This window comes from Penicillium robsamsonii (assembly GCF_028829455.1).
Source record: "Penicillium robsamsonii strain IBT 29466 chromosome Unknown utg000005l_segment0_segment0, whole genome shotgun sequence".
In the NCBI taxonomy this organism is placed as follows: Eukaryota; Fungi; Ascomycota; class Eurotiomycetes; order Eurotiales; family Aspergillaceae; genus Penicillium; species Penicillium robsamsonii.
This window is the reverse complement of record NW_026643223.1, coordinates 3,275,374-3,287,440: the sequence shown is the minus strand read 5'-3', so window position 1 is coordinate 3,287,440 and position 12,067 is coordinate 3,275,374. Positions and strand designations below refer to the sequence as shown.

The following is a 12,067-nucleotide window of genomic DNA, read 5'->3' as shown; positions in this document are numbered from 1 at the left end:
CAAACTGGTTGTGACCCCTGGCGATCTTTGAGAGTCGTCAATATGAGTTTATTGTTTTATTACTGCCTTGAATACTCTTGGAACATGTCTGAATTGGACAGAGGAAAGCGATATTTTATTGGAGGCTGGTCACACAGCAATACTATTCCCATTTGGGGATAGCCTAAGAAAACAGAAACTTTTCTGTTTTTCATTTTGATAATTTCCGTATTTATTTGCCGACCCTTATAAACCATCCTGGCTATACTCCTATTGTACTACATGGCAAGATTTCTTGGCCTTCGGGCTTGAATAGTCCTCTCGCGAATCAACAGCGAGGGTTTATTTCGGCTGTCCGGGCCTCCGAGATGGTACCATGATACACTGGGGCGTCGACTCAAGCACACGCTGACCATCTGAAGTCTGGATATAGCCCACGTGCATGCTCCGGTGGCCCAAGCCTATATTCCATCGGGTATTATTGCTGTGCAAATCTGTAGCGTGAAGCTCTTGAACGCATTTCCCATATCGTGGACCCTATGATAAGATACGCCCCATGACTTCGGGAAAGTGAAGGGCTTGTCCGGGCGGCAGATGGACTGGGTTCGGGACTCCGGAAGCGGGTGCTAATTTCTCAGTTGAGGCAATATAATCATACGGAGTGGTGCGCGTGAAACACAATCAAAGGTAAACGTTTGAAGGATATGGATGGGAGTACTTGGCAGTGATTTGTCCTATCTGGCAGCGGCTGCTTTGACCAGGTGATTCATTGAGTGAATATGGATTGACTAGCGCGATATATAAACCACCTTGACACCTGAGATTCGTTACGCCTGTTGCTGGGTCGAGTCTAAGCTGCTAGATTTGTACAGAGTCCATGAGGTACAGCCGCCCGGGTTGATCGACCTAGGCATCCTCGATTATTTTTAGATCAATACAGCAATCGCGAGCCTAACGAAGAAATATAATCGAAAGCACATGGTCCATTTATCTAATCACTTCTCGTTACCCTGTACAAGAAGCATATCCCCATTGGCGCGATGCATCAGACCGTCTTGTACGGAGTAAAGATGAAGAACTCTAGAAGCACGGACCTCAGCGGGGTTTTTTTTTGGCAATTTTGTGCATATCATTGAGGCTCTTGAAGATGGTGCCATGGCCCCAATATGGCCAATTAGGCGCATTATCCCTCAGATCCCGTAAGATAATGCGCCTTGGGCTAATACGCCTTGGGCGTTCTTAGAAAAAGCAAAATTGGGGTTGCCTAATATTATTCCAAATTCTGGCCTTTTGGGGTGTTTGTCATTGGCCAGTCGGGTAGACGGCGCATTCCAAAACACTAGTTTGAGAAATAACTTGCATCGACTGGAAATATAATGATGTTAGTTGGAAAGGAAATTATGCCTCGTAAAAGCTATAGCTATGCGGAGTACTCCGTACATAGCATAAGTTTAGTAGGAAGATAAGGCTGTTCTTAGACAAAACCCATTTATTACGAGATTTCCAGGAGTGACCAGAGATATGTCGCATTTACCATACAGCGTGGTCGAGTGCTGGGACACAGTTATGTTGGATGTGAACTAGAGACATGCCTCGTTTTATCAGACCTTCACCATGTTTTGGACGATGAGGATCGGTGCTACCAAAGAGTAACTATACTTGGAATGACTTACCCCGGACATATAATAGCTCGGACAGGGATCATCCTTGCCAAGTCTCTTACTAATGAACTCTTGCCCGCAAACCTCATGCCGACAAACCTCAGCCTCATCATCACGTGTGTGAGCAAGGATACCTAAAAAAGCCCCCATGTCTACCACGACGACTTCAACCTAACAACAATTTACAATAGAGAGAGACTGATAGATATACGGGAAGGAATCGGACGCTACTCTGTCACGCTCCTCGGCCGCGCTATGTCTTGCAGTTTCAAGTGCTCAGCTCCCGCCCCCGCATTTTCTCCAAATAGCGATATCACTGGCATTGGGGTATGAATTTCCCCATAGATCTTTCTTTCCTCGACCACGGGCGCGTCTCACATACTTAGATCATTATTAACAATATTGTGACTGCCGGCTTCGCCGTAGTCCTCATTTGCCTCCACTACATCACTGTTCATGATCCAACCCGCGACCCGTTTCGAAAAGATGGCCAAACTCCATCAACCCCGTTTCGACCTAACCCGATAGATGAAAGCACCTTAGCACAGATCAAATTGGTACTATGGCAAGCACGTTTCGTCACAAATGGCAGCGAAAAACTCTCAAACTTCTTACTCAAAGTGAGTCAATTCTTATAAGATCGGGTTAGGGAATCAGAAATGGCTAAGAATAACCTCGAAAAAAAAACAGTCTATCCGAGCATTCAGCGATATGCAAATAGGGATAGGTTTTGCTGTCCTAATTAGCGGGCTTCTCAAGCTCAAATGCGGGCTGTCAACCTACCATTGGCAAGTCATCGTTCAGCTAGCCTGGATTTCCTGCATCACACAGTTATCTTGCTTAACGCTTCTGCGCAACCATCTGCGCGACCACCCTACCGAGCGAATATTAAGGTTACTAGCAGTGGGTGCATTGGTGGTACTGTTAATAGTGGGGCTTAGTTTTACCGGAAACTATCACTGGGCCTTTGACCCAGATAATAGCGATCGCCCGGGGTTTAGGGACTCTGCAATCTGTTATATGCGCCCTCGTCCGGGGATGAATTCGGCATTTTTGTCCATGAATTATTCCATAATATTGTTAATCCTTGGGTTTTCTTCGAGGGTAATTAGCCTCTACGATACACTTTCAGTTGGTGTTGTTGGGCGAGCCAGAACTTTCCTTTCAGGGCATATACGAAGGGTACTACGCCATGTCTATGATTGGAGCATTGTGCATGATAAGAGCCACGCATCTGCCTCGCCACGGGGCTTAAAATTGATACTATGCTATATTCCTCTCTTATCTGTCTACACCACGTGTTGGGTGCTCGTGGATGTGTTGGATTCTACTGCTAAAGAGGTCAGCTATCTTTGCTGACTACGCCCTATGTTTTCTAACTTACCCTTAGGTTATCTGGTTGATCACGGCCTTCGCCCTTGGTATTGTCCGATTGATAGAGACTATATATCGACCGGAAAAGATGGGCCTCGAGGCTTCGTTGACTGGTTTCAATGATTGGTCGTTTGGTCAAATTGCTGCTGTGGTGTTACTGGCACCACCGCTCATCACAATAGTCGAGTATTTCCAGGAAGGTGAGTGAAATATAGCGACTATTGTCTAGGATCTACCCTGAGGCCTAATACTTGGGTAGAAGATGAGGCTCCCGCACAAGGGCAGACTCCCACACAAGAGTGGCCACACGCATATGAGCCTCCTACAGAAGAGATGAATCGTACACAATATAAAACGACTCCTATACAAGATGAGACTCCCGCACAAGATGATGAACCCCCCCTCTCTGGCAACCAAACCGTGCCCGCGCCAGAACTCCCTTCTGAACCAAACCGGAACACCATGGACCTTAATGACCCCGACAATGATTGGATCTCGCACCCCAAGCTATCCAATCAGATTTTCATAGCTCTGGCCAATTTTGTTTTGCGAGTTGTCACCATGTCCGCAGAACGTGATCCCAGCAACATGAACAGATGGCTCTCAGATGGTACCGCCGTCTTCTCGGGTCTTTGGGTGTTTATACTCATTCTTTTCTCTTTAATGACAGAGACTGTATTTGCGGAAAGGAAACCTACACTTAGCTCTTTTCTAAATGGAGCGCTAAAGTTGTACAGCGTTTTGTTTGGAAATTTTAATATCTCCATTTGGGCGAAGGTCGTTTATTGTTTCGCGCCATTTCCCATTCTCGGTGTTTTGGCATATTTTGTTTGGGATTGAGAATATGACAGCGGTGTTTCCTTTTCCTCAATTGTGTATTCATCAGGTTAGGCGATGCTCGTTAATAAACTTTCGGAAACTCAACCCCAGGAAATAGCCAAAATCGATGTCATGATGTCATCAACCCAATATCTATCTATCCTCAGAGTTTCCGGGTTGACCTCCTAACATGAAATATAAATAACCCACGATGATTACCTGGCGTTCGGTTGCCCGTACTTTCAAACGAGTTTGTACAATCTCCTAACGGTGATCTGGAACAATATACCAACCATTTCACAGAGCCCTGCGCCCCTCAGAGCCCAAGTTCGGCAGCTCAGTCTGCTTGAACACCACTCACACAACCTACTTAAAGAAGTACGGAACCCCTTCATGCAGGGTAACCTCGCTGCTAATACAGCCCAGTTCAAACTACCAGTTCCACCAGGATTCCTAGTGACAACCCCAGAGCAAGCCAAGAATGTTGTCTCTGAGATCAGTAAGTCCACACAATCTCCAAAAGTCCTGTTCTACCGAAAGTTAATACCTCGCCAGATGGACCATCTATGATAAAAGCCCAAGTCCTAGCCGGCGGACGCGGGAAAGGAAAATTCGACAGCGATGGCAAAAGCGGCGTCCGAATGGTCAACTCGTTAGTTCCTCCCAACACAATCACAACCGGATCCCAAATCTAACAACACCAGACCAAGCGAAGCGTTCAAAAGTGCTACCAACATGCTCGGGCACTACCTAAAGACAGCGCAAACCCCGAAAGACGGACTCCGCGTCGACAAGCTCTATGTCTACAAAGCCATATCCATCGCACAGGAATACTATCTGGCAATGACATTCGACCGCCAACGCATGTCACCAGTGCTATTGGTTTCCTCATCGGGTGGAACCAACATCGAATCGAATGTCGACAATCTCCACAAACTCTGGTTCGGACTTTCAACAGGCATAACCGACGAGATCCACGCGTATATCCAAGCCGAGCTGGGATTCTCGGATGCCGAGATGAAAGATATACACCGGATCCTTGTGCAGATGGTACAATTATTCAAAGAGAAAGACGCGACGCTTCTCGAATTGAATCCACTGGTTCGCACGGAGGATGGCAAGTTTGTCTGTCTGGATGCTAAATTCGGGTTTGATGATTCAGCAAGGTTTAGACAGAAGGAGATATTTGCGTTGGAGGAACGATCACCGGAAGAAGAGGAGGAGTATCAACTGGCGGAACTGGGAGTTTCTTATGTGCGACTTGATGGGAATATTGGCAATATCGTTAATGGGGCTGGATTGGCGATGGCGACTAATGATCTTATTAGTTTGTATGGAGGGAAATGTGCGAACTTCTTGGATGTTGGGGGTGGTGCGACGAAGGAGGCTTTATCGAGGGCTTTTGGGATTTTGAAGAAGGATCAGAGGGTTAAGGGGATTTTGGTTAATATTTATGGTGGTGAGTATGCATATAAACAGTCGGGGAATGGGATAGCTGATCGGTGATAGGGATCGTGCGATGTGATATGATTGCCGAGGCAATTATTGCTGCTGCTACTGAGATGGGTGGTTTTAAATGTCCGATTGTTGTTCGCTTGCAGGGTACTAATAGTGAAGAGGGATTGAAGCTGGTCAGTATGAATGTTCGTTTGTTGAGTATTGGCTAATTCCAATTATAGGTCGAACAATCTGGGTTAGATAACTTGGTTGTAGAAGCTGAGTTTGAGAAAGCTGCTCAGATGATCGTGAAGCAAACTTCTGGGATGGAATTTTGACAAATTGTTTCATAATTTGCAAGGCAGTTATACATTCTGTTACTATATACGAATAAAACCATGTCATATCCTGGGGCCAAGATACCCCAGGAAGACTCGAAAGAGACCAGTGAAATAAATCATGAAAATATAAAACTGCTATCGCAAAAGCTAGACCTGTAAACGCAGAAATACAAAGCAGTCCGACTCAAGACATTAAGGCTGGTGTAAGGATTACCTGCGGAGACTCAGACTTAATCACTAGATTGGCTATTTCTTCCTCCACCGTAGGTTTCCTAGCCCAGACTCGGCGACTAAACACGATCAGCAAACATGACCTCTCAAGATACTCATATCAGAAACTCACCCAAACTGATGAGCATGCGTACGAGGGTTCCTCAACTCAGCCCGAACCTTCGACAGATATACCTGGACCTCCTCCGGTGTCCAAGGAGTGGGCGCACCATACTTAGTGAGCAGCCACATCGCCCATCCCTCCAACGCAGCGACCCAGTGTGCGTATTGAAGCTGACCAACCTCTTTGAGAACCTTATCCTTTGGCCACGGCCCCAAAGGAACCTTATATTGCTTTTCGTGCACGTCGACAAAACCAGCTTTCTCTATTGCGCCTCGCATAGTCTCCTGCGTTAGGAGGGATCGGCCGGCTCGCTCAGAGCAGCCGATGAAATTATCTCCCCATGTAGCTAGAGTACCGTTTTTTTCCATGGTGCCGTCGTCGCTATATACTCGTACATCTAGTTCGACCTGCTCGATCCAGCCGCCTGGTGTAAGAGCGCTGAATAGTATGGTTATTAGATACAGTTTTCGGGAGTTAGGGGGAAAGTGTAGATAAGGGACTCACTCGTAGCATTGCTTGTACAATTGATCCCACCCATCCGGTGTGAATGCTCCTAGCATTACACGCATGTGGATAAAGTCGAACGGTTCTCTCCAGGTCCACTCGCGGAGGACATCGTCTACTTCAAATAGGCAGTTGGGTGGCGTCCATGTCACCGGAGGGGGAAGATATCGACGCCACGGACAGTTGCTGAGTCCTGTTAGACTGATATGATAGGAGGAAGGGAAAGAAAGCAGGGGACGCACCAGATGGATAAATATCTGCCATATCACTAGATGAATGTAAGTGGGGCTCGATTGAAGATAATGGGTGGGAACTTACATAGCCCATGTTCCTTTCCCTGTCCCAATGTCCAGAATGTGCTGGAGTTCACTTTTAGCAGAGGTCGATACCCAAATTCAAGATCGCTATCTTACCTTGGGAGATTTTCCGATGGGAGCATGGTGGAGAGGGATTTCTCGATCATTGTCCAATACGAGAAACGTCATGTGACTAAAATCCATTAGCTATTACTTGGATCAGAAGGAATGACAAAATAAAAAGAGTATTCACCCAATCTCAAAAGCCTCGAATTGCCGGTCATCGGAAGGACTCCTGTGCACGATTAGCCTCGAGTCTCCCGCATCGAAGCATCGCGACTGACCAATAATCATCTTCCTTCATAGCCTGGTATCTGGTCGTACTATTAGACAGGCCGCATGTCTTCACTGGCTAATTAACTCACCTTCTGCCATTTTCTAATCGACCCTTCGCAATTGACGAGGCGATAGATGTGGTTTCCCTGAGACGGTTAAAAAGGCAAAACGCCATGGAAATCATTTCGACTCACGACTGAAAGTCTGGAAGTTCCCAATCTTGGGTCATAGTATAGAAATCGGCATCCTGACAGTGTTAGAGATCAGACTATAAGCTGTACCTCACTAACTCACGACAGCAATCTTTTCCTGCATTTTGGATTTTGAACTAGAAAAGAAAAAAACGTGGCAGGTGGAAATGACAGCGGGGGGGGCATCCGGCTTTAGTTTCAACGGTGTACTTATGTCGTACTTATGTTGTACTTATGTTAGGGGGGTTATTATGGATGTCCTCGGGTATAGCTGATCTCCTTCCAAATTTGGAACACACGGGCCGTGTGCCGAGTTCAAGGATCCCCCTTGGATTGCAGGTGTTAAGCTACAAGACATATCACATCTCAACCAGTCTTACATCGCTGATTCTCATAATTCCACTGGAAAGCAACCAAAATCCCATACAAATGAATCGTCGCACCAATTACCACCGAGATGTGGAATATCTGATGAGATGCTCCCCAAATGTCAAATGTCCCGGGTTTCCAAGACTCCGGGAAATGGGTCTGCAACCAATCAGCATGATCCAACGTAAGCTCATGGAAAATTAACGCACCGCGTAAAACAATACTCCGATCACAATGACTAGTCCTTCAAGATAATAATATCGTAATCCGGCTTGTTGATCGAGCTGCGCATATGGGAAGATACTCGCAGCGTGGATTATAGGAGCGAATGCCGAAAACCCCGTCGCCACAAACGACGATAATCGCAATAGTCTCCACTTTTGGCTCTGCAGTTTGGGATGCACCACCACAAATCCGGTCAAGAAGCCTAGAGTGCCAATCTGTACACACAGTTAGTTCAATGCCAATAGAGAGTTGGAAAACTGTCAACGAACCATTGACCAGTAAAGCTTTTGTAAATGTGGTTCACAGTAGAAACCAATATATATCCCCGAGACAAATGAACCAAGAATTTGGAATACAATAGCAACGTAGTCCAGGCGACCCCATAGATCAGTGAAATGGGCAGAATGACAAAGAAATGTGTGGTATGCAGATGAAATACCAAAACAAATGACCGATGTTGTCAAGTAAATATGAAAAACAAGCTGATCGGCCCATGTAGCGTTCGGAAAAGACGTGGAAAAATACACATAGAGAAGTCCATTGCCTAGCAAAGCAATGGTGGCTGGAATGAGGTGAGAATAAACATTCACAGTTTCATTGTGAAGGTATAGGAGGCTGCTGATGCATCGATAAGTTGATGGTATCACTGGTCTATAACTTGTGCGTATATATGGATTGTGGCCATACCACGAGGGAACTTCGTCGCGGTTCAGCAGCCTTGGCCCTGGACTCCCTTCCTTGAGGAGTGGGCTGTCGCTGCGGTCCGTGCCGCTCAGCGCCCGCTCGGCGGGCGACAACCGTTTGAGCAATGCCATCTCTCAACCTCGTGGTTTTTGGTTTGATGGTATCCTTAGGAGAATTCGCGGGTATGAGCGAGACCCGGATCTTTTGTGCGACGGCAGAGCATCGTGAGCCGCCTCAGTCGCCTAGCCCCGCCCCCTGTCCGGCCGCATAAGTCTGGCGGTTAGCAGTGGGCTATGATTGGCCACGAGAACGGGCGCATCGCTATCGTGGATCTTAAGATTGATCGAGTCCAATTATGTTCACCAAACTGCTAGATAGTCGGGGCTTCCAGGTGATTGAAACGCAGTGGTTGCTAACTAAAGGTGCCATCCAATGACCTCGCTGTCATTCACCTATTAATAGCCACATAAGCCCCCAAAACCGGCGATAAGTGACGACCAAAAAAGCAATTATCTGCCAAGGTTTCTATATTTGCTTCATTTGAAACACTCAGAAGCGCGGCGCAACTATCCCCGTATTTTATTGTCGCTGTGGTTGTTGTTTATTTTTTTCTTTCTAGACTTGGCTAAATGATGCATCAAGCGGAACGACACATATTAGCGGCACCAGCGGCACCAGCGGGGATAGATATACTTGTCGATGATGACGAAGCATTTGTCCTACGACTTTATAAGTGTCCATTCGACTGGGATATATCTGTCTCAGCCGTATATAAGAGCCCTGGGCCTTCTGATGATGTTTTCGTGACTATGTGACCTACAACCCATATACTTCAACCACCTTGATTTGTTCAAGTCGCAGCTTTATCAATTCCACCCTTATACAGTGCATGATGACTGTCAAATTGGATGCGAACCATACTCTCGTTACCGCAACCTTGACTGCCTCCTCGGACGGCCGAATCGATGGATGGAATGATCAACCCAACAGTAGAGGCACATTGGACATTTTATGGATGTGTCTTAGTACAACCTTTCTATGCACATACACAATCCTTTGTTTGAACTGCCCAGCCCGCAACGAGGGCTTCTGGCGAACCCAAGCACGGAAACTATTATGGATGGGGATTGCGATCGCCGGACCGGAATTTGTGTTGACTGCGGCTGCCGGACAGCTTGCAGCGGCTCGGGATTCGGTCAAATCATTTCACGCGCTTGGTTACACAAAATGGACATACAGACATGGGTTCTTTGCAAATATGGGTGGTTTTGAACTTGTTCCAGCCGATGGCGGGCCTTTCCGTATCAACTCCAAGCATATCCACTGGCTTGTCTCGAGAGGCTACATCGGTGTCCCAGAGGTCTCGGACGAAGAGCTCTGGGATAAGTCTAAGCAGGATACAATCGCAAAATTGATCACCTGTACACAAGTTGCATACCTCATCTTGCAGTGCATTGGACGAGCCGCCTCGGGTCTTGCCTTGACTACTATGGAGTTATCTACTGTGGCAATCGTAGGCTGCACTATCATGACGAGTATATGTTGGCTCGCCAAGCCATTAGACGTCTATTATCCCGTGCAAATCAGAATGGATATCTCCATGGGGCAGATCCTCCAAGAAGCAGGTCCTATTGCGGCACGACCTTATCGACAAACGCCGCTAGATTTCGTCGATGATCTCAGACCCAGCTGGGCCCTCAACATCCAAACCTTTATGAAAATGCCAGTCGGACCTTTTCAGCGGCCAATCCCCCGGATTGGGGACAGTCGGCTACCGTGGCTGACATGGACAGAGAGTTCTGTTCTTTGCCTTGCAACTTTGGCATACGCTTCAATCCACCTTATTGGTTGGAATTTTGAATTTCCCACCAAAACAGAACAGATTCTATGGAGGGTGTCCAGTCTTATTCTTCTAGGCACTACTATCGCCTTCTGGATCCTCGAGAGCGTGGCGATGTGGTATCGCTACGGAGGCGGACAAGAAATATTACTTAAACTATTTACTACCAGGACTGCTTCCATTGACTGTGCGACTTCTACTGAGCCGAAACAGCCCTACAAAGATGATAATACGTACCTACATGAAACCCCATTCGAGCCCAGAGAGCTACCTTTGAGTTGGGAGTTTTGGAGTATCTTCCCAATTGCATTCATTTATGGTACTGCTCGTACATATATACTTGTTGAGACATTGGTGGGGTTGAGATCTTTGCCTTGGAGTACATACTTGACTGTTGAATGGGCTCAGTTCTTTCCTCATATCTGAGTGGATGCTGTAATATACAATCAAGTTCATAGGTATACAATGGCAATTGATGAAGCTACTCCCTATCTGCCTGCTTCCTGTAATGGTGTTATCCTTTTTTATACAATAGAGGAGAGACGGAGAAAAGGGACCCAATGGGGAGAAGCAGAGGTCGTCAGAGGCACAAAACCCCAATTTATGTAGATCGCTATTTTTGATCAGCACTTATGGTATTGTTTGCTGTTTGGTGACATCCATAGATATCATCAGCTCATAACCAAAATCCATCGGTTACTTTCTTCTGCAAAATAGTCTGCTAGCTTCCCTATTCTTACTTTCCATGGTAATCATACAAGCCACCCTGACATCAACACAATGCCTACCATATAAACAGTGTTCATACGTACCTATCTCACAAAAATCACAACACCACCACCATCGAACAGTCACCTAACCACATACATTGAGGATATTCCCAATGGGTGCTTCATCTCGATCGGGGTGACATTTCCAGCCTGCAGTTAATATATCACAATCCCGTCTCACTCGAACAGAACGACTTAAATTCGGGATGCATGTCAGTCTGCAACTACTTGGATCTTCACTCACAAAACAAAGGGGCCCAACGCAGTTCTCCACGCCACTCTCCACATCGCGAAAGCCCACACACACTTCGTTAACCGTCCACCCCGCACTCCATTTTGAATGAGACGCAAGGGTGCCAGACCGAACATGCCATGGAGCCACAAAACGAACCAAACTCCCCAGGTCATATCCAAGAGATATCGGCAAGACTGAAGTCATGGATCATGGAAACATCCCGATGGCCCCATTACTAAGGCTCTAAGTCATTCTCACAACGATGGAGAATATCTACCTTCTTAGCTTGTTGGTGAATCAAGGGAGAGTGGGAATATCTACGTGGGAATTGTTAAGCAGCTAGATGACACGGGCTTGAAATTATATTTTCAATTTTTCGGGACGATGTCTACATCGATTACTCACAGCGCCCACCGATGAACTTCTGTGATGAGGCTAGAAGGGAACCCGGGAGAGGAAAGTATGTCATCATTTGCAGGTGTAATCAGTAAAATCCATCTGTACCATGCGTATACCACGGATGTATTACGGATTCACATTTATGTACGTTAGGCACTTTAGCGCTAGGGCTCCCGGGGTTGGAAGCAAGTTGCGCGCTTACCTAGATGAAGTAGTCATTCAGGGATACCAATGTGGATATTTCGAATGATAACGTCGCTTATCGTAAATAGT

General features: G+C 46.5%; 3 protein-coding genes across 3 annotated transcripts; 2 read left to right on the top strand and 1 right to left on the bottom strand.

Moving 5' to 3' along the window:
• Positions 1-3,102: 3,102 nt before the first annotated feature.
• N7447_009270 (succinate--CoA ligase subunit beta) lies at positions 3,103-5,608 on the top strand (the record flags this gene model as incomplete). The annotated part of the gene is made up of 7 exons (XM_057233532.1): positions 3,103-3,214; positions 3,274-3,650; positions 4,137-4,332; positions 4,389-4,485; positions 4,538-5,292; positions 5,343-5,464; positions 5,513-5,608. 7 exons carry the CDS (start codon positions 3,103-3,105, stop codon positions 5,606-5,608), a joined length of 1,755 nt encoding a protein of 584 aa, XP_057083074.1.
• Positions 5,609-5,795: 187 nt separating this feature from the next.
• N7447_009269 (uncharacterized protein) lies at positions 5,796-8,681 on the bottom strand (the record flags this gene model as incomplete). The annotated part of the gene is made up of 14 exons (XM_057233531.1): positions 5,796-5,901; positions 5,955-6,383; positions 6,450-6,635; positions 6,768-6,808; positions 6,863-6,938; positions 6,999-7,040; positions 7,090-7,119; positions 7,171-7,227; positions 7,276-7,328; positions 7,376-7,409; positions 7,572-7,599; positions 7,653-7,800; positions 7,851-8,081; positions 8,136-8,681. The coding sequence occupies 14 exons, from the start codon at positions 8,679-8,681 to the stop codon at positions 5,796-5,798; spliced, it is 2,007 nt and encodes a 668-aa protein (XP_057083073.1).
• Positions 8,682-9,442: 761 nt separating this feature from the next.
• On the top strand, positions 9,443-10,816 carry N7447_009268 (uncharacterized protein; the record flags this gene model as incomplete). Its single annotated transcript, XM_057233530.1, has 1 exon — positions 9,443-10,816. The coding sequence occupies one exon, from the start codon at positions 9,443-9,445 to the stop codon at positions 10,814-10,816; it is 1,374 nt and encodes a 457-aa protein (XP_057083072.1).
• Between the last annotated feature and the right edge of the window lie 1,251 nt (positions 10,817-12,067).